Below are 22,937 nucleotides of genomic sequence, written 5' to 3' on the forward strand. Positions count from 1 at the left end.
CTACTGAAGCTTTTCCACCGGTTTAGCCTAAACGCCTCCCTCCCTACCCGCCACCCGCCCCCGCCCCGAGAGTCTTTACCTACTGCAGGTCGACCAGATGTCACCCTATTCAAAACAGTGACATGTGCTTTCCTCTGAGCACCAGCAGAATTTCACCGTGATTTTCTCCTGCTTTGCTATTCTCCAAGACCCTTAAGATCAACCTCTGTGGGACGATTCAATCCTTAACCTACAGCAGGTTGCTGCAGACCTTTCTTACAGAAAGCTGGTTGGCAAGCTCATCATCACTTCAAAGCAAGAGAAAAATTACAATGTGTAAAGATAATTACAGCCATTCATGTTTCCAGTGATGCACCTGGATGTCTATATGCTGAAAATACGTAGTTATGTGAATTTTCCAGAGAGTCTAGGTTCACAGGAAAAGCTCAAAATCATCTCCTTTTCTAAAGAAATTCCAGGTTTAAGGAAGTCAACTAGTATTTGGTATTGCATCATTTCCTTAATCTACTTCATTCATTATATCATTTCTTACTGCCCTGGAAAAATTTCTCATACCTCAGATGTGATCATAATTCAGAATAATATCATCTAGTTTATGAAACATGATAAAATATGAAACAACATAATTTATGACAATGGCATTAGAAAGTAATGCTTTCAAATAAATGAATTAGTAATATTTGCTTCACATTTTCTTAAAAGTAAGGCCCATTTGATTACTCACAATACCAAGGTGGCGTACTCCCATTACCAACATGAGACACCCCCAATCTCTTTCTCCCCCAAAATAACCACTTTTAAAAATTTTGAAGCCAAAGGGGAATAGCAGAGGTTATCTGTTTATCGCCCCAATTATCCTCTGTAAACGAGCTACTGATTTATCTGTCTAGTCACTGAAGACTTCAGATGAGAGAGTCTGTCCCGTTTGTCTAATCTGAAGGATTTCATTCAGTCCCAACAAATTCCCAGATTGCTGTCATTCACTGCCTTGTGAAATGGTTCCCTACGGTGTGAAATCAAGTATATTCACTTTGTTGAAATATACAAAATCTTTTCTTTCAGTTTACATAATGTTTTAATTCTATTAAAACATTGAAATGCAGTTGGAAGCTTGTGGGAAAAATTATATGCATATAGCAACTCCACATTATGATAAAGCCCTAAGGGATTTTATAATTTATTTATATGACCATTTAAAAAAAAAAAAAAAAACTGGTAAGGATCTTAAGGGTTGGATAGGTAAAGTGACCTGCCCGAGGTCATTCACATCACTGGTGGCAGAGCCAGGCGTGAGAATGACAATGAGGGGACAAAGAGGGGTTTGAGGCCACATCTCTACATCTGTTATGTGTCATCATCATCATCATCATAACGATGGGCCCCTGTCTCTACAGAAAGTCAACATGTGAAGCCCTTTGCTGGGGAAAGCGCCCATTATAGTCTAGCACAGGGATTGAAAGCCTTTTTCTGTAAAGGGGCAGACAGTGAATATCAAGGCTTTGCAGACCACACAGTCTCTGCTGCAACTAATCCACTCTGCTGCTGTAGCTTGAAAGGAGCTGCAGATAATATGGAAACAAATGAGCATGGCTCTGTACTAGTGAAACACTATCTGCAGAAACAGGCGGCAGGCCAAATATGCACCACAGGCCATGGACTGTCAACCCCTGAGCTAGAGTCTTTCCAAAGCAATGACACCATTTACTCTCTTGGAACTGGACATAAGCACAGCTTATTTCCAATTTTATATGCATATGGTTGTACTTTGTTTTTTTAATGTTAGCATTTTGTTCCCATTTTGCAGATGAGGAAACTGAGGATCAGAGAGTTTAATTCACTAGTTCAAGAGTGTAGGGGCAGAAGTCCAGAGGCACATCGCAAGACCAGAGCTCCCCTGACCCCTCCCTCTGAAGCTTAAATGAGAGCATTTCTCCCCCATCTCACTTCTCTTTCTGCTTCATCCACTCCCTCTTTGCAACCTTCCAAACTATCTGCAGAAACACAACTCACAAAGCAGAAAGCAAGTACACTTTCAAAGATAAATGTAATAGGAAGCCCGTATGAGCTCCTTTTACAGTTTGCATGATTTCTAGGGCAAGATATATTCAATGTTTAGCAGGAATATCCAACTTCAGCCTTGGAGAAAAATAGTTCCTTTTATTAACGATCATATGTAGTGCTTTTGGCAAAGGAAGACGGAACTTTGGGTTTCAGCAGATTTACGGTTTCATCTCCGAAACCTTTTGTGACAAAGTAACAGGCACCGTGGAACAGCTTTACGCCCTTCGATGGGTAAAGTGCCAAATGAAATCACTTGTCACCCCTGGAGAAAGGCAGGCCTATTATCACACTGATGTGAACTCTCATGGGAAAGGAGCCCTTCCTGCCATCCCAGGAGAAAGCCCATCACTTACTGTGAGGCAGGCGCCTCCACGTGTCCAGACAATCCTGTTGGTTAAACACGGAGACGCAGCCGCGCGTGTTAGCGCAACAGCAGAACGGGGTGCAAATGGCAGTAAAGAGAGAGACCTTTAGACGGTCACACTCAGTGAAGTAAGTCAGACAGGGGAAGGCAAGCATCATATGATACCACTTACACGTGGAATTGGAAATCTGGCACAAATGAGTCCATCGACAAAACAGAGGCAGACTCAACAGACAGAAAAGAAACTCACGGGTACCAAAGAGGCAAGGCAGGGAGGGATAAATCAGGAGTTTGGGACTAGCAGATACACATCACTATACATAAAACAGATAAACAGCAGGACCTACTGTGCAGCACAGGGAGCTAAACTCATCATCTTGTAATGACCTACAATAGAAAATAGTCTGAAAATATATATACTTGTAACTGAATCACTTTGCTGCACCCCTGAAACTAACACAATATTGTAAATCAACTCCACTTCAGTAAAAAAAAAAAAGAGAGACCTTTATAAATACACAATCATGAACGAATATGTATACATATATGTACATAGACACAGAGAGAGGAACAAGATATGCTTTAAGAGCATGAATGTTAATTTTATTACTTATTTGATTTCCTCAAAGGATGTCCAGGGAACAGACTTCCCCTTTGAAATGCATCAGAGGACTGCCTCTTAGGTGTGGGGCGGCAATCAAGGGCAGTTAGACTTTTAAAGCAATGATAACCAGTCACACATTCTCCAGCTAATTAGTAGGTTAGTTCTGATGTTTAAATAGTTTTTTCTTTCCAGACACAGCAGTTGGAATAATTTTACTTCCCTCATTAACAAAAAAAAAAAAAAAAAGAAAAGAAAAAGAAAAAAAGAAAGGAAAGGAAAGAAAGAAATAAAGAAAGAAGAAAGAAAGAAAGGAAGGAAGGAAGGAAAGAAAGGAGGGAGGGAGGGAGGAAGGAAGGAAGGAAAGAAAGGAGGGAGGGAGGGAGGGAGGAAGGGAGAAAGGAAGGAAGGAAGGAAAGAAAGGAGGGAGGGAGGGAGGAAGGAAGGAAGGAAAGAAAGGAGGGAGGGAGGGAGGGAGGGAGGAAGGGAGGAAGGAAGGAAGGAAGGAAGGAAGGAAGGAAGGAAGGAAGGAAGGAAGGAAGAAAGAAACCCCCCTGCAGTATCTAGACACACAACAACTTAGGGAAGCTGCAGAAGCTGCACGGCAGGTGAATTCCCAGCTATTAAGTCGTTTCAGGACATACGCTCAGCACAGTGTTGCCCAGTGGAAACGGCGCACAGAGCAGCTGCGTAGAAAGTCACGGGTCCCCGTGGAGCGACAGGGAGCTCTGTGACCACAGTGGAGTCTGCTGTCGCTTTCCTAGCGCTCTGTAACGTACGCGTGGAATAACATCCCGTGTGATGCTTGTGCGCTGTGAAAACAATGTTGTCTGCTTTGCTTCTCCTTTTTAATGTATCCCGTACACATGGGGAAGTAAGGGGGAAAAGATGGATGGAAAACTCTGAATTTGGAAGGAAGTGAATATAGTAACTGTATTATGTACATTAGAAGACGTATTAGGTCAATGACAATGGAAGGTGGATTTTTAAATTTTTCTTTATAAGACCTCTTAAAAGCACATTAATTCAGTGTTAAATGGATACTGACTAATCTCAAACATCCAAACAAATGTTTGCCTGCTTTTGGCAACACGCAAAAAAAAGAATCTGGGTTTTGCTTAATATAATGCACAAAACTGTCCGTCTTCCTGCTTTCACTGCTTATGTCAACACATGGAAGTCTCTGTAGCACTTTGTTTCCCAAATTCAGTCAACTCGTAAGCAGTCACTTGTAACAGGAAGTAGTACTAGTAACGTATATTTCCAATACCAAGCACGCAGTATATGCACATTTTTTGCCCTGTCCATAAATATCAACCTGATCGAGAAAATGTTAAAGACCGGTGTATAGCAAAGTATGTTTTCTGCTGGCAAGAGCGCCACTCTGAATTGATGCCTGCCGCTTTGGGGCGCTCTGTGGGTTAGCAGTCCGGGGCTTCTTCCTCAAAGAAGCGGACGGCAGTGTGCAACGGATCTGATGTTGGGAAGGGTGATGGCGGATTGCGGAGGGAAGAAAGCGAGCCTGGAAAGGCCCGTCTGTCTCCACTTACTATTACGTCTGTCCCACATTTGGGAACACGGGGGCTCCTTTCATGATCTCGCCAAATTCCGTCCATCAGCCTCTTCATATCTTTATTTTAAACCATAATTCAAAGTACATTAGACACTTCTGTAACGGGGATCTTGTAGATATTGAGTAAACCAACAGGTAGACAGCAGACGCTCTGGGGGTCCCACCCATTCCCCCGTCCTGTGCTATTTCAGGGCACGTCCGCTCAGCTTGTAAACGCCCGCGCCTCTGTCTGCACCCAGAGCAGGCTCTGTGCGCGTGCAGGACACAGACTCCCGGGAGCAGCCCGCCTGCAACGCCCCAGTTCCCCGGAGGGCGAAGGGCTGCCCACAGTGGTAACTAGCGTGAGAACGCGCCTCTGTGTTCCGCCTTCCCTTGCCGGTCACCTTCCCCTCTCACCCCGCCCCTGCCCACCCAGCGTCCTGGATCCTTTCCTCTGTAAACCGCTCCCACGCAGAGCCTTAACTTGCATGGGCGTCTGGGGATCGTGTCCCTGGCAGGTCATCTCCCACGTCAGGAGTCCCACGTGCAAACGCCCCTGTGATTCCACATGTATCTACACCTGTCTCCCGACGCTTCCTAGGGTTCACTCCACACACCAAGGGATGTAAAAGTTTCCAAGACCCTAGGGTCTGGCAGGCTTGGTGCCCAGAAAAGCGAGCGCTTCATCCCAGGAGTAGCCTAGGAAGGCAATTCACCATGTGGAAGGGTTTCCATTTCGATTTTCTCCATTAAGAGACAAAAAGTAGAAAGGGACATTATACATTAGTCTATTAAATTATCTGTTATTTTACTTTTTAAGGTTGTAGCCAATTTTCCTTCTCAAGTACCAGGGAGAAAGACAGTATAGAGCATTTAAATAAGTAAATACAGAAATCACCTCAACCTTGGGGAGGGGAGGTTGGCAGGGGTTAGCAATAAAAATATCCAGAAACGGTATTCACCTGGAAAAGAAAAAGCCTGAAACTGACTTACCAATCTATGAGCAACTCAGAATTTTCTTATAGAAAATAGGTATTCTAAGGGGTTAGGATTAAGTTATAGGGAGATATAAGAGATAAAGGGAAATTAACTGAGTAACCAATCTATTCGGGCAAACCACAGACAAGTAATTTTGTATTTAAAAGTAACCCTAAAGAAGAGAAAGACAAGAATTTTGGCTTTTCTGTGAGAATCAGGATGAATACCAGGCAGCAGGCCTAAACTAAATGATGCCCATTTTACCAAGTTTTTTTCTGGTCCTATTTAATTTTGCTTTTATTTTCAGAGGTGTTCGGGGAAGATGGAAAAGATCCTTGCCCCTTCCCTTGACCCAGCCTTAAAGGATCAAGTCTGGTCCCATATCCAAATTCAAATGCACTAGAAAACTGCCTACCCTTTGCACAGACAATTATTTTGGAAGCACTATTTCTTTCTTAAAGTAATTTTAAACCACTAGAAGACGTACAACTGGTACAGTGTCAGTTGGTTCTGGAGCACGGCGGGCCTAAGTGGGCTTTTAATTAAATGAAAATGCACCGTTTTTGGAAGCGCTGCAGTGACCGTTAAAATGGGGTGCTATTTCCTTTTACAAACCACACCGCACATCCATCCTTCCATCCGTCCCAAGGCGAGGAGCATTCCAGACTTCGGTCCTTGTGTTCTGCAAACCAGAAACGTGTGTGCGGTGGTCATCATAGATCCTGTGGTGGTCTCAGGGAAGATGCATGACAGAATGGGGCTGGGGGTGAGGGGATAACAGACCTGCTTGACGGCTGAAGGCATTGCCAGGATGGTCCACCTCGTCTCTCCCCATCTTACTCCACTGCATTTACAAACATACAAAAGTGCTTGCTGGGGAAAAAAATGTAACAATCTTATTGAACTATCATTTATGTACCATACAGCTCACTCAAGTGTGCAAGCAGTGATTTCTAGTGTTTACTAAGTTGTGTGACCATCACCACCATCCATCTTAGAAGGATTCCGCTACCCCATTAAGATCCTCCCTGCCCTGCTGGGGAAATTTTAAGGTAGAAACAAAGCTATTTTTGTGTCTTCAGCTTCTCCTTTGATTACTCGTGTTTCCAGCATGTCCAGGGTCCTTCACCTGGGTACGTCCACCCCTCAGAAAAGCCCGTGTGCAGGAAAAGGTCCTAAAACACGGCAGTCATACTGGCTGGGCAAGGATTACTCCTCTTCTTGAAATATGTGCATCCCCCCAAAGGAAGAAGAGTCTTCCCCTGAAACACCCTCTTGTCTCGGTCATCTCTGTTTTAGTCACTGGCAACACCAATCTCTCAGCAGTTCCAGGCCAAAGAGCCTGGAGTCCTTTCCTACAGGCCACGGGTAAATCCCCAAAGCCTATCTGAGTCACCTTTCCACATGTGCTCCCCGGCCAGCTCACTTCTGCCTTTGACCAAGTTACTGTCACCTTTCGTTACGGCTGTTGCGTCACTGGTTTGCTGTACTTTTTGGATCCACATATCGACGACAACATACAGCGCTCGTCTTCCTCTGTCTGGCTCTCTCCTCTCAGCGTGGCGCCCTCCAGGCTACCATCATCTCGGAGCAGGAATACTGCACCGGCGCTCCGTACCATGACCCTGGAGACCCAGCAGGCCCGGCCCCTCCTTCCTTCCTCTCAGTCTGCACCCTTCTCTGCTCCACCCCCTGGAACCGGAAGGCTCTTCCTTCGGAGGGCCAAGGCCAGCCCGTCACTCCTTTACACGGCATCTCTTCTGTGGCCGCCCTCCCTGAATAGTAAGAAACAAAAACACCCCCTTCCCCACAGCTCCTGGGTCTATTCTCTATTTTTCGCACTGTCAGTTATCACTCTGTACCCTAGTATATGAGAGTATTTTATGTATTGATCTTGTTTACTGTTTCCTCTCGCCCCCAATTAGAGTGAGTGTGTGTGTGTGTGTGTGTGTGTGTGTGTGTGTGTGTGTGTGTTCCACAGGAGCAGACGTTTTTGTCTTTTCTTTTACTTGTTACCTCAGTGCCTAGCACAGTGTCTGACACAGAGCAGGAGCTCAACAAACATTTGTTTAATAAAAAAGGGAATGAAACGTGAGTGATAAAACGAGACCCCCAAACCCTTTATTTCTAGCTTAAAATTCTCCCAGCAAGGCAGGGAGGCTCCTGGAGGATTCTAAAACGGTATAAAGGATACTTGCACGACTTTATGGTAAGTACTAAAAATCACTGGCTAGCACACTTAAGAGGAGTGAATTTTATGCTATGTAAATGATATTTCAATAAGGTTGTTAAAAATTATTTTCCCAGTAAGACACATCTCTACGCTTGATGAGAACTGACTAAGGTGAGGGAAGACGGGGTACCACCTTGTAAATGGTGACGTATCCTTAGCCATATCCTGGAGGAAATGCTTTCAACTGTTTAGTGGGTCTGTTATATTCCCATCATTCTGTGGTGCATCTTCAATGAAAACAGTAGAATCTACCATAAATTCTGGGCATATATTTTTGGTTTCAGAAGTGCAAGAACTGAACTCTGGAATGCCGAATGTTGGGCATATTTGTAAACCCAAGAAACAGAACAATTTAATGGTGACTGCAAGGTTTCCCAAAAATGGTGCACTTTCCTTCAACAAAAGCCCGTTTCAATTTGAGGGATGCCGCTCTAATTGTAGACGTATGCGGTCCTCAGCCATGTAGGAAGGGCTGGGACAGCACGGCCTTGCTCCTTCCCCAGAATGGATGCCTCTTTGGTGGTTGGCGGCAACCGGCCCGGCCCTGGGGACTGTCACAGGACCTCTGCCCAGACCCCGTCCGACTCTGAAAGGGATTCCACCTCTGTCTGCAGAGGCTGGGAGCTGCTCTGCCTCCTGTCTGGACATGCAGCCACGATCTGAGAGCGCCAGACGCCAATCCTGCCGGCAAGGGAGCAGATGGGAACACACGGTGACCACAGCACGCCTGGACCGCATCTGCACTGCCAGAGTCAAGGTGAAGACTTCTGGAGCCCTGTACCGATCCTTGCCTCTGAACCCCCTGCTAATGATTTATCCCCACGGCCTCTCTCAGTCCTCGGACCACCTGGAGACAGTCCTCAGACACGGACGGTCTGATGTCTGTATTTTATTTCATTTTCGGACCTGCTTGGTGTATTTGCCTCGGGCTTGGCGGGGGTGTGGGGTGCACCTTTCTTTTCTTAAAAGGACTTTTTAAAAGAAAGACTTAAAAATCTACAACATACACTGTAATTGAATTCAAATACTAAATTGATCTGGTTGCAAGGTTTCCACTTGAGACCTATGATTATGCAGAGAAAGGTGTGGCAATATTATCTAGTGAGAAACGGACAGACTAACGGAAACATACATTTTACCCAAAATGGAACGGAAATTGCAAGTTATAGCAGCCAGTTCAAACCTTCCCGTTTTGAAAGACATGACTGATGTTACCAGTGTCACATTATTCATTAATATCATAATGTATGCTTAAAATAAACTTAAACGAGCTCCCTAAGAGGATAACTGCTGATTAGTAAGGGAATAACCTGACGAATCTCTGTCCATGAAACGGGCCCTCACTGATTATTAGCCAAGCATTAATTCAGAACACACACAGTCATCTCAACACAACTGGAGAAATAAACACGGAGCTATTATTAATATCCAGTTAAATGATGTCCTCCCACTATCACAGACTAAACTAACCACAAATGTAATATAGTTAGTATTCATCGGATCCCACAGAGGTTTTAAAATAGCATTGAAGTAGGAACTGAACAAAATGATAGCCATGATAAAGTGACTCGGGAGGGATTTAAATTCTGCCTCTTATGAAACAAAAGAGATTAATTCACACTCAGTATAGCAATTGTTGCAAGAAACCTGCATAGTCTGATGTGGCAGAAACTAAACCTTTCTGTCCAAAAATTAATTGAATGGTGCTTGACTCAGAATATATTGAGAGAGCCAACGGAAGTGGATCATGGCAAACCATGACTTCAGAGCTGAGAAAACCCCATCACACTATCTTCTGCAGTCCCTCAGAGGTAAAAGCCCAGGGACGGTCCTAATCATAAATTCGCCGGCACCTTCAGACCCATGTGGTCCCATTTGCTAAGCACAGCACAGCCCCCTGTTGGCCAACCACACACAAGAACCTGGAGGTGAGATGCATGTGCCCCCGTGGTGCGTTGGGCACAGCGGGGCAGGCAAGCGACACTGACCTCTGGAGGAGCGGAAGTGTTTGCTGGGGGCGGTGAAGCCTCGGGTCCCGTGCACATTCACGGCCGCCACTCGGAACTGGTACCACCGGCTGGGCCGTACGTCGGTCAGTTGGACCCGCTCATCCGTGGTCTGAGGGGAAAGTCACAGAGCACAGAGAACCCCTTTATCCTGACGTGCCCATCAGGTCTGGCTTAGAAACACGTGCACTCACCAGCCCATGCAACACAGCTTTGCCCTCCCCTCCCCTCCTGGAGGAGGGCAGCCCATCCTGCTCCGGTACGGAAGGGCTGTCGGGGACCAAGGAATGCCTAGGGAAGGTTCCAACTGCTTGATTCCATTCACAGGTATTTCACCTCAAAGAGTTAAAGCTCTCTGGAAGTCAAAATCTCGTGACAAATGCTTGGGCTGTTTTAAAATCTGGTGACTAAATACAGCATTGGAGAGATTTCATCAATAAATTTTACATATGAATGAATAAATACATGAAGTAATCATTACAGTATAGAGAAAATGAAATCAGCTTTAGTTTATAGAAGGGAAATGCCTCCTACTTGCGTGCCAAATATAATTTTGGAAGTATGTATGTGAACCCACACACTTAAATTCTGGAAGTACATTGCAGCCCAAGACTTTTTTGTTTAATTTGAGTAAATCATGTAAGATCTGCAAAGAGTCGTGTTCCTGAAGGGTGAGGTAGGTTTCGTCCAATAAAAGGCCCAGAGAAGAAAACTGGACAATGGGACAGCTCCACAGGTCTTGCTGTCCCTACAGCTATGTCCCAAGATATTAAACAACTTGAGCATCTTCCCACTGCCCTCCTCTTCCTCAAACTCAGGGCAAAATGCCTGCTTCCAGCAATGTCCTAGGGTAGACGTGAAACCTTGGCCTTGACTCCGAGGGATAAACGCCCGAGTTCTATGCCCTCATCCGCGCCAAGTGCTGAGCTCAGCTTGGCGCTCAGTGGATAAAACTGGGAAACAGAACTGAATTGAAACCCTCCTAAACCTGACTTTATAATAACTTATTGAAAAGGATCGTCATGTGTACTTTAACATTCGAAAGAAGCTAAGCATTTCCGAGATCAAAGGAAGAGGATGACCTCAAGCGTGGCTTTCTACCTCATTTGGCAGAATTTAAGGCAACATTTTCATTGACTTGTTTGTCTAGTTTTAACCTTCAATTTAAGGAACTAAAGCCAGCACGCTAGCCACAGCATTTAGCAGACAGAGAAAGGAAGCATTACATGTGGTATTAACTAGTGAAAACAGGAATAATAACAGAAATGATAGTGCAAGGTCTTTCCTCTCTCCGAATAAGAGGATATGAAAGAGAAGGGCTTATCATCAGTTACTTTCATAAATCTTCAAATTTATAATCTGGAAATATTTGGAAATTGCATAATTTGGAAAAGTTACAAATGATACTGTAGCACTGTTTAAGGGAGAATGCCATGTAAACCAAATATAACTTTAGGCTGTATTCTGAACATCTTTATGTTTTGTTAAAGCACAATTTTTTAACAAAATAAGTATGGAATAGAATTGCTAAATTTACCTGACCAGTTTTTTTTCCCCCCTCTAATTTGTTTCTCTTAACATCACATTTCTCGTTGACTTGGGTGGTATTTAAATGATTTTAGTGTTTATCCTCTCTGAGATACTACTGTTGCGAAAGGGACCAAATTCTTCTTCTAAACACTTGAATACTGAAATGTATTTTATATTTACTGAAAAAAAATCATGGGAATCTTGTCCTTGGAGAGAAAAATGACCTGATCAACTTCAGGAGAGAATTTTCCCCTATGGACCTACATGTAGAGAAGGCATTTTAGTTGCTGAAAAGCATGAAGCAGTTGCATATTGGGAACTTATTCTTTTCTCCATCCGTGGCGTCTGCTTGCAGCTGGTAGTCCATTTAACAGCTCTTAAAAAGAAAGAAAATATTTTGCTTTTCACATCCACAAGACAGAGGAGGAAAAGCACTGAGCAGATAAACTCCAGGAGGGCTGCCATCCAGGTGGCCTACCAGTTGGTAAGCTGACCGAGAAGAAGAAAGCACTTAGGGGAGATTGATGAGCTGCTGGCCGCTTCCCACTAAGTAGTTTTGTGACATCAAATCTTCTTCCTCCCGCCACGAAAGTCCCATGCGGAATAGAGGCTTAAATGTAGGAGAAATAGAGGAGAAGTCGTTGAAATGATCAAATAGCACGTTGACTAGTCCTACGGGTGTTGCACTTCCCTCACTCTAGCCGGTTTTAAGTTTATCTCAAGGAAGTGTAGTTCTCGGAATAAATGTGAACGCTCATTAGAAAACCGTCTCCCTTCCACGTGCGCTGTGAACCCATGAAGCCAAGTTTCTCGTGGTACCCGGTTATACCTACAGAGCCCATCCCGTCTTCCGCCAACATGCAGGGCACGTCCACCTTGGGTTACGTGATGCCGGCGCTCAGGTTGTTTTGACCGAGGCACAGCAAGCTAAGTTTCTCTCTGTGGGCGAAGGAGACACTACCTCGAGGGGAAAACAAAGCCTATGAAGCACTAACCTGGGCTACCGTCTGCCAATGCGTGGCGTCGTCTTCACTAGGATGGATTCCGTAATTCCATCTTCTTTGTACCACGTAGATCACAGGCTCAATTGAAATATTGAATTTTGAGGACCACTTAATCTCCAGCTGCCCGGACTGCAGTTCTGTGAATCGTAACTCCTCCCTGGGCTTCAGGGGGACACCTGAAACAGAACCGCGCCCGTTAAAACAGCCTGTGTGTGACTCGGAGTGCGGTCAAAGTGGAGGAAGAAAATCTACGGAAGAGACAAATCTCATCTCGTGACAACGGATGCTCTATTTCCTTTCTTAAAAGCAGCTTCTCCCTATCAGGGGTTCACATTTGAAATCTCCTGACACTAAGTTCAGTTTCGCTTTCCCATTTTTTTTAGAGGGTCTAAACTGATTCCTGATTCTGAACAAGGTAACCTCTGGAGTGACTCTTTTATGTGTGTTCTTCCAAGTAAATCCTGTCACCAAGCTGCAGCACCGGAGGCTAACCCGGAACCCACACGAGGCGACAGTCGTGAGGCGTCTTGAGTCCTTTTTCCCACGTAACGCGCTCCGTCTCTGCTGATAGATCCTAGGGTCCTTAAAACACGGTTCTCAAGTTTCCTCTCCTCTCTATCTGAGCGAGTTTTCCTTTTAAGGAAAACATTATAAAGCCCAATCCTCTCATGTGGTCAAATCTTACAAGAATGGTTTCCAAAGCATGGGTCTCGCGGATTCCCCAACTGACTGCTGGGCCTCTGCCCTATTGACTTACTGTCGAAAATTGGAAAAAGATGAATTTATAATGTTTGGTTTTGGCATGAGTGAGTGCCTGGCTTCAGAAGTCCCTCACAGGTGCCTCATTGGAAAGTAGTTCATCATTTTGATTTCTTTTTCCCCCTACAGCGCATGCAAGTTGCCTGGTAACTGAAAGATTTAAGAACCACGGTTCAAAATAGCAGCCGTTATGGAAAGGGAGTTTTAAAACGAATTTATAATACTAAGAGGATATATGAAACTAACTGAATTAGGTAGTCTATGGCATCATGATGTTCAATGCCATCCAAACCAAGAACACCAGTTGCATTAAAATCATTCTCTGCTGAGAATGAGCATTTGCCTAAAGCACTGACAACTGACCATTTGAAATGGTTAATTCAGAATGCTGCATTTATTTTTCCATTTCTTAAGTTTAAACTGAGAAAACTAGAAAATGTGCAAATACAAAATATAAGCTCTGATGCATGTTAGTGATGTGGCTGAATTCAACTCATTTCATTTTGATCTTAATCCAAGCCAAATCTTGTGTTGAGAAATTTTAAAGTCATTAAACACTGAGGAGGACAGAGCCGGATAATTTTAAAATGGCATATGTATATCTGCTCAAAAGCTCACTGACTCTCTTAAAAACTATTTTCTAGGGCTTCCCTGGTGGCGCAGTGGTTAAGAATCCACCTGCCAACGCGGGGGACACGGGTTCGAGCCCTGGTCCGGGAAGATCCCACATGCCGCGGAGCAAATAAGCCCGTGCGCCACAACTACTGAGCCTGCACTCTAGAGCCCGTGAGCCACAACTACTGAGCCCACGCACCACAACTACTGAAGCCCGTGCGCCTAGAGCCTGTGCTCTGCAACAAGAGAAGCCACCGCAATGAGAAGCCCGCGCACCGCAACGAAGAGTAAGCCCCCGCTCGCCACAACTAGAGAAAGCCCACGTGCAGCGACGAAGACCCAATGCAGCCAAAAGTAAATAAAATAAAAATAAAATAAAATTGAAAAAATACCAAAAAGCTATTTTCTAAACAACCACAGTCACCGCCCCTATTGCATTCTCCATGTTGATTTGCCGGCGGGTTGTATCTGTACGTTGCCCTTCACTTTACCATAAAGTTGTCTCATGTGAGCCTTGCTGTGACCTCATCAAGTGGGTGAAGGGTGAAGTAGCTACATTTCAAGCACCAGGGAATTGAGTCTGAGGAAGATTAAATAAATTGCCTGGAGCTATGACCCATCTCCGGTTTCTCTCTGAATTTTCTGCCACATTTTGGGTTAGGAAAAGCCACTTAGAAAGGTAGAGAAAAGAAGTGGTTTCCGTAGCTCTGCAAGTCCCTTGGACGTTGTGATTCTAACGTCCTTGAAGCTCCTGGTTGGCGTGGGACTTCCCTCCTAGACTTTGCTCCTGCTGTGCCCCTGCAAGAGTCTTTTTCAAGCTCATGTCAGAAACTTCTCGGTGCACAACCTTACACTTACGCTTTCATGCCTAGAATATTTCTGCAGAGCGAGTGATTCTCACATCTACCCCCAGTCCCTCTCTGGGCTGCAGGACCTCATCCACCTGCACAAGTCCCCTCTCAAATGCCTCTCCCCGGATACGCCCCTCCTCCTGAGATGTAGGTCTTCATGACATCTCTAGGCTCTTGGACATCGAAGGGTTCCCAGAACCTTCTGTCTTGTGCTTGCGCCTACCAACATCCTGTTGTTTTACTGCAGAGCATAATTTCAGGAACCCCTCAGTCATCCTGTCTCCATGGTGACCACCTGTTTTAGGCACTTTCCTCTCCTGTCTGGACCCTCACCATAGCATCTAACCCATCTCTGGGCAAGCCAGTCTCCTTTCTCTAATTCCCTCTTCACCGTATTTCTGGTTATTTTCCTCAGGTGGAGGAGAGAGGCTCTCCTTCCCTTCTCAGAATGTTCGAGTGCATCCGTTTTCTACAGAAGGGAGGGAAATGTCTCTGCATCTCACTCGAGGCACCCGTCTTCACCACCGCCTCCCAGTCATCTTTCAGTTGATCTCGTGGTACGTTTTGCGCGTCTGTCACACACGCTGCCTTCACACCCAGCTTTCCCACAAACACACTGTCAGGCACTCCCTGCTACCATGGCCTGTTCATGGTGTTTTCTTCACTCTGAGATCTCTGTCCTTCTATTTTCTGACCACAGACCCTGGAATACTTCCAGGCTCAGTCCAAATGCCACCCTTCGGAGCCACTCTCCCTAAAGCTCCCAATTGCAAATAAAGGCTCCATTCTTCTGCCAGCTCTTCAGCATTTAACCTGTAACTGTCGAAGTGCACTTAACTGCCTCTCTCCACAGCCAGCGTGTTTAATGATGTCTGTCTTCCCCACAAAGCTATAGCCCCAGAGGTCAAGAACCATGTCTCCTCAATTCCCACGTCACAATGTCCTCGTAGAGAGCGCTCTGCAATAGCAAATGGCCCGGAACTGTTCATTGAAGAAACAGCCCAACCCGCTTTCTTATTCTTCTCTCAAGAATACACCTGGGGACGTAAGAGGACTCGGAACATTTACACACATCTTTGTGACAATGGTAAACCCCTCTCCGCTTGAGAGTCACGGAGGGGAAGAAGAAGACTTATCACAGGCGTCCGGTGCCACCTTCTCTGGCGTGTGTATCCTTTCAAGGAGCTCTCATCTCCTTTTCTGTCAAGGTCCTATGGCTCAAGCATTCCTTTACTTACTATTTAAAGAGAAGATGGCTGGTTAGTTCCTGAACCTCACAGAGCACTTTCTCTGAGAGCGCTGTCTTGGCTCTCCATGTGTACTCCTCTAGCGTAAACGCAGCTACGGTAAATCGTCAAGTCACTGCAGCACCCTGAACTCGTCAGCAGCAGAGCTGCATCCACACCCCCATGCTCTGAGGCTTCAGTCTTGAAGATCATTCAACTACCAAGAGCCTTCCTGCAACATGATGCGCGTCAGGGCACTGTCAGTTCAAATTCCTTCATTTAAGAATCTCTTTAATTATGATGTGCAATGGCCTTGCAGTTTGCATTTTAAGAGACGGTCCATCTGGTTTGCATTAGGGTCAGCTGGCTCCCCTGATTGGGAGTAACTGCAGCCCTTGGCTGTAATTGTGTGCAGATGGGGCTCAGCCCTGGACCCTCAGCCCTCACGTCAGTCCTTTCATAGTCCTCACGAGCTCACCCAGCATCCCGGCTGCATAACCAGATGCAGAGGATGGATCTGTCCTCAGTGTGGTTTTTATTACGTAAATGACTAGGATCTTTCTTTTTTAGTATTTTTGAACGTATTAGTCATCTTGAAATCTAAACTATTCTGTTAAAAACTTCATAAATCCTATCACATAACATCCCACAATATATGACAATATCGGTGCATTTTTTTTTTTCTTTAAAACATAACAAGTATTCTGGTGAAATCAAAGGAAGAGAAACCCAATGCTTCAAAAAATGTTGAAACTATGTGATAGAAAACTCAATAAAGACAGACCATCAGCAGCTGCAAATCACCACAAGATCTGACTATTCATATAAATATACTTGTCACAAGTCTAGGTATGAAAATGCAGCAAGATATTGTGTTCCGGGCTTTCCTGGTGGCACGGTGATTAAGAATCCGACTGCCAATGCAGGGGACACAGGCTCGAGCCCTGGTCCGGGAAGATCCCACATGCCGCGGAGCAGCTAAGCCCGTGAGCCACAACTACTGAAGCCCAAGCACCACAACCACTGAAGCCTGCATGCCTAGAGCCTGTGCTCTGCAACGAGAAGCCACCACAATGAGAAGCCCATGCACTGCAACGAAGAGTAGCCCCCGCTTGCCGCAACTAGAGAAAGCCCACGCACAGCAACAAAGACCCAACGCAGCCAAAAATAAATAAAATAAAATAAAAATAAAAATAAAAAAAGATATTCTGGGGCTGCTTCCCTGGGGGCGCAGTGGTTAAGAATCCACCTGCCAACGCAGGGGACACGGGTTCGAGCCCTGGTCCGGGAAGATCCCACATGCCGCGGAGCAACTAAGCCCCTATGCCACAACTCCTGAGTCTGTGCTCTAGAGCCCGTGAGCCACAACTACTGAGCCCACGTGCCACAACTACTGAAGCCCACACACCCTGGAGCCCGTGCTCCACAACAAGAGAAGCCACCGCAATGAGAAGCCCGTGCACCGCAACGAAGAGTAGCCCCTGCTCGCCGCAACTAGGGAAAGCCCACGCGCAGCAATGAAGACCCAGTGCAGCCAAAAATAAATAAAATAAATTAAAAAAAAGATATTGTGTTCCAGGGATAATATCTCTCATAAAGACAACTGTACTCAAGGAATTTGTGTTTACATCACATTAAGGCACTCAGTCACTATATTCAAAATGTGAAAAGTTAATTTGTGAAAAGTGGCCCATCTCTAAAATCCTGAGGTTTATATATTTCAAATACTAAGAGATTCATGGAAATAGTAAATCAACTCCATCATCACATCAGATCTTTTTGGGAAGAAACAAATTGATATAGGGTTAATTCCTGGTTAGCACCTGGTAAAGGAAAATGAGTGCTGTGTCACGGCCACCTACCTAACTGAAGACCACAAACTACTCTGAATCTTTACATTTGGAAAACAAGTTCAGCTTTTCTCTTTCCCTCCCCAAACCAAGTGTCCCAGTTGGGAGTGAGGAGAGGCAGTAAGATACTAAAGCATCACCTCTAGACAGAGGACAGTCCAACTATGCTGTGAACCAGACCTAAAATAGGGGAGGATCAAAGGAAAACCAGTGCCCCAACGAACCGGAGCTTGTGTTTCACCCATAGAAGACCAGCTTGTGAATTTCCCACAATCTCACGAAGGTGTGCGTGTCAGAGACTAGCACCTTCGAGGCTGGTTTACCCACGGTAACATGGTCAAGTCTTCCAGGGGGCTGCTTCTAATAGTCTTTACTTGAAGGGTGAAGGAAAAGCTCTCTTTTGTTTTCCTTTGTTTCAAACCCTAACACCAGTCTGTAAAGTTAACTCAGGCGTCAGCCAAGGACAGTTCTCACAGCATAACCCAAATTAGATGCGCAAATGTAACGCGGGACATTCTGTTGATCATTTTTTCAAAACACACAGTGTTTTGAAAAACTCAAGTTTCCAGCATATAAAGCCTTCGAAGGTATGAACTCAGCCCACACCCCATCTTCCTTTCTACAAAAGTGGACCAGACAGAAAGGATATATGTGTTTCCATGTATTTTAAAAATTTTTCATTAACTCAATAAGCGATAAAAGGAAAAACAGGACAGCGGATGGCACATAGCAATTTATGACAAAAGTTAAGAAAGTGATTGGCCCACTTCAGTGAGTGCGTGCGTATGACCACCTGGACGAGGAACTGCTGGGCCGGGTGGAGGTCGGTGTCCTTCGATTTTGCACCCCGGTGCTCACCCAGTACAGGTCATAAGCAATGGCAGGCGCTCCTCATAACTCCTAACACACAGTCAGCAATTACTAACTGAGCTGAAATGTGTCAGTACTTGTAGACCCAGGTGACATCAGTCCCTTTTAAACTCAAAATGGGGGAGACATTGAGAAAATGCCCTTTGGGATTTCCTATGAGATGACACTTCAGTAAGTAAATAATGAATGAGTGAAATGGACGTGAGGAACTTACAGGTCTGCCCAATAGAATTTGGTTCTTCACGAGGTATATACTCTGTATCTAATTTAAATATTACAACTCCACAAATTAGTTGGAAATTAAGTTCAAAGAAAAAAAGCTCCATGTTATTTATGACCCTAAAAAATACTGATAAATCAGGGATTGTATTCGATTTAATCTATTTGATCTTGATCTTTTACTTGAGCTATAATATAATAATAGCGGGGTGCCCAAAGAGGGCTTGAAGTTTAGGGTCCTATTCCAGTAGCTGGAGAGAGTCAAAATAAACATGACAGGAGAGCTGGCCCGGGTGGGAACAGGCATTAGCTGCGCTGCTGCTGCCAACCACGGGGTCCCCTCAGAGGCGGCCTCCGACCTCAGCCTCCGCACTTGTGAACTGACAGCGGGGCTGGTCCAGCTCAGCCAGCGGTAGAGCTCCCTCTTCCTAAGGAAAGTGCCTGCACAGACCTAGCGTGAGCAGAGACAGGCAGGCAAGCTCATTTCCCAGCGGTCGTTTTGGGGCACTAAGAGGGCACTTACGAAGGTGAGAAAGACAGTGACAGCTGGGCCCCCAAAGATTGTCAGGTTGATTTGCACGCACGTCGTCTGGCTGGATACATGTTTTTCTCCTCACAAAGCCAAGCGCTGGGTCAGGAAGGACCCTTTCCCAGAGAGGCTGGGGCCATCAGCACCAGAACCCTCTTCTGATTACTGTCAGATGCTCCCAGGACATGGAAGCCAGCCTTCATTCAGAGAGCAAGGAAAAAAAACCTCTAGGTAGTGTGTGTGTATATATATATATATTTTTTCAAAATAATACTATTTTATCCTTGTGTTCATTATGCAAAAGTCATTGTCAGGTCAAGAGAGTCTTTTTATTCTATTTGTGGTTAGCCCTCCATGAATTGCCTCTGTCCACAAACACCCAGGTCAAGACTTACTTGTAGTAGAAAGGTGACTTCAGCCCTTGAAAAAAGCCCATCGTATTAAGTTTAAATTGCAGGTTATCTTTCAATCATTAATCATTTATCCTGGCCCTTTATAGAATATTTCCCTTATTCTCGGTGAACCAGGCATACTTGAAATTCATACTGACTCTTCACTGCTTTCACATGAAAAGCATATTTTAATGTATATTGAGTCCTTTAACTGCCTTACTTTTAAAACAAAAAAGGTTTTACAAATGGGTTTTCAACAATCATTCTAAAAGCATCCTATTTTTATGGTAAATGCTGATACTTAAATAGCAAATGATCTGTAATAACAGAACAGGTTTCATAATAGTAGACTTTTAAAAAATTAAATGGTGTTAGATTGGGCAGAAGTGATTTTATGTAGTTTATAATAAAAGGCATGGAAACAATAAAACTTTAAATCCATTAAGGAAACGTCAGTCTGTTAAGAAAGGGAAAGCAGCAATTACTTTGAATTTGAGACAGTATTTGTGCCAGGTTTCCAAGCATCTTAGGGGAAAAAAATAGAAAACTGGATGGATTCCATAGATTTCAGATAAGAGTATTTCCAAGTGGCAGCTGGAGAAGGATGGCGCAGGTATGTGACTTCTGGGAGACCTGAATTGTTATAAGCCTAAGAATGGACTTCTGAAAATAGTCAACGAGCCCATAATTCAGAACCGGCATTGCAACAACATACACTTGGTGCGTGAGAGGGAAAGTGAGAGAGAGCAAGAGAGATTTCTCTTTCTACTTATAATGAATAATGCCTAGTGACTGATTCTATTTTTCTCTTCAAATTAGACCCAAAAAAGTAACGAAATGTTATGTCTCCCGTAGTATACTTTTTGGCGTGCCAAACTGTACATAATACAAGAGCGTCGGTTTAACACACAAGAACTCTGTCACACTTACAGAAAGAGGCGCGTAACAGCATAAAGGAGTTAAGTGCTCTAGAAACTGCCTATGGATGTAAACTGTTACATCGGCTAAATTGTTTGATAACTTGCATCCCTGTCTTTTGGAAGAGGGCAATTCCTCCATCTGGGAACTTAAGATACTAATCAAAATATTTAAAGCTCCCTGCAAGCACACTTCTGTTCTTGGATTATGCCAACCGAAAACCCACAATGCTCATGCGTCTATCATGCCTTTTTCAGCTGGGCCCCGTCGCCAGCCTATTTTCCAAGGATTTGAATACAGTTACTCCAAGGTAGCCAGTGGTGCTTCATTCATTTACTCATGTTGGAGAAAAACACAAAAAAAGTCCCTGAATTGATGGTGGCCTTCCTACATGTTAACTTCTAAAAGAATTCATATGATATAGCCATTATTTTATAATAACTTTAAATGGAGCATAATCTATAAAAATACTGAGCCACGATATTGTACACCTGAAACTAATACTGTAAATCAACCATACTTCAATAAAAAAAATAAGAAGAATTCCCATGAAGGATTTACTCCACCCCAATATGAGTTCACTGGGGCTGATTTCTATGGTCCAGTAAGTATTTTCAGATGTTTGTATGTGGCACAAGGTAAATTTTCTTACAGTTCTCTCTTTCCTTCCAAGTCACATCTTTGACACCCTCCCTCACACGCACACAAACCCCCCTGTGGCCCTGGAGGTCCCCTCACCTACTCCGCTCTGCTCCTTACCTTTGTACAGAGTCTTGGGCACCTGGCAGGTGTGTCCACATCCATTGGAACAACACTTCTTAACCCCAGAGCACTCATTGTCCGCTTCACAGCTTTCGACACAGGCGGCGGCAAAGCCACTGGCTTTCTCGGGAGCTGGGCAATCCCCCTGCTTTACCGACAGGATGTACTTGAGGAACTCACAGCTGGTCAGGCATTCATAGTTCTTCTTGGGGAACAGAGGCTGGGAGAGAATAGAAAAAAAATTCTCCCGTTAAAGACACATGGAGTCTGATTTCCAAGACATCGGAAAGGCAGGTCAAAATTCTTACTCCATCAAATTCTCCCTTGAATTGTTTACAAGGTAAATGTACTTGCTTTCTTTCCCCCTAAAGAAGTGATCTTTTATGCTAATTTTTTAAAGGACTATGACCCATGACTTAGAGCTTTATTTTACATGCAACAGATACACATCAATTACACATACACGCATTCACAGATTACTGTTACATTCTGAGTTCTGATATTGTAAATTTAATGTACATCGAGACATCAATACTCTGACAATTAAATACCAGGGAAAAATTTCACACTCTTAATTACCAAAGGTGGAAAACTAGGAACAGTAGCTAGAAAAAGCATAATTTCAAGGTTTGAATTAGAATTGTAGGTGAGAATAAAATTGATTGTTAATAATCATATATAGGGCTTCCCTGGTGGTGCAGTGGTTAGGAATCCGCCTGCCAATGCAGGGGACACGGGTTCGAGCCCTGCTCCGGGAAGATCCCACATGCCACGGAGCACCTAAGCCCTGTGCCACTACTGAGCCTGTGCTCTAGAGCCCACGAGCCACAACTACTGAAGCCCACGTGCCACAACTACTGACGCCCATGCGCCTAGAGCCCGCGCTCCTGCACCAAGAGAAGCCACGGCAACGAGAAGCCTGCACACCGCAACGAAGACCCAACACAGCCAAAAAAAATTAATTCATTCATTTTTTTTTAAAAAACAAAGTTTAAAAAAAATTTTTTTAATTAATGATATATAAAATTTGAAAATAACATGAATTGACTGGATTAAAACAGTGTCTCAATTCAAGAACTTTCCAGGTAAAACAGAAGAAAGGTCATGCTTTCAATACTGACGTACCACAAATCTGTAACTAGTTAATTTAAAAAAAAAAAAAACAATTTTATAAACATTTAAAGCATCATCAGTTCTTAAGGCTTTTCTCTCTTATTCAATTTCACAGCTCATTTTTCTGTTAGCTGCTAGATGTGTTTTACTTCATTGGTTTTTGAAGTTCTAAATTCAGGTCCAAATCTAAGTTAGGAATCAAAGAAGCATGTGAAAGGATCTGGAACAATTATAGAGTTTTGGCCAGCTTTCCTCTTTCAACAAAATGTATACATTACATGCACTGAAAGAAAATACTTAAGTTACTAAAATCATTGGCCCCTGCCACACTGGCTGAGATTTGCAAGTAGACATAATTTTATTAAATCTGGCAAGTGTTTACTGCTTGCTAAGTTAGCAATCACAGGGACTTAGTTTGCACTACGTATAATCAAATCAACTCATGGCAAACTTCTTCACACATGAAAACGGAGTATAACTTGGGAATCAGATAACAAAGTAAGG

General features: G+C 44.2%; 1 protein-coding gene and 1 long non-coding RNA gene across 4 annotated transcripts in view; one reads left to right on the forward strand and one right to left on the reverse strand.

The window, feature by feature from the left end:
• Positions 1-14,071, forward strand: part of LOC132356824 (uncharacterized) — a 551,323-nt gene extending 537,252 nt beyond the window's left edge. For 2 of the 3 annotated variants that reach the window (XR_009500096.1, XR_009500106.1), the window contains one exon: positions 8,404-8,989. This is a non-coding gene — a long non-coding RNA (uncharacterized LOC132356824). Of the gene's footprint in view, positions 1-8,403; positions 8,990-13,732 lie in introns of those variants that run through there. The other variant, XR_009500099.1, reaches the window with a different exon arrangement.
• Positions 1-22,937, reverse strand: part of ANOS1 (anosmin 1) — a 190,004-nt gene that overhangs the window by 32,200 nt on the left and 134,867 nt on the right. Inside the window, exons 4-6 of the mRNA XM_059909897.1 lie at positions 21,318-21,540; positions 12,321-12,505; positions 9,778-9,907 (exon numbers count right to left, since the gene is read on the reverse strand). Coding sequence (XP_059765880.1) covers positions 9,778-9,907; positions 12,321-12,505; positions 21,318-21,540 — 538 coding nt within the window. The remainder of the gene's footprint in view (positions 1-9,777; positions 9,908-12,320; positions 12,506-21,317; positions 21,541-22,937) is intronic.

This window comes from Balaenoptera ricei, chromosome X (assembly GCF_028023285.1).
Source record: "Balaenoptera ricei isolate mBalRic1 chromosome X, mBalRic1.hap2, whole genome shotgun sequence".
NCBI lineage: Eukaryota > Metazoa > Chordata > Mammalia > Artiodactyla > Balaenopteridae > Balaenoptera > Balaenoptera ricei.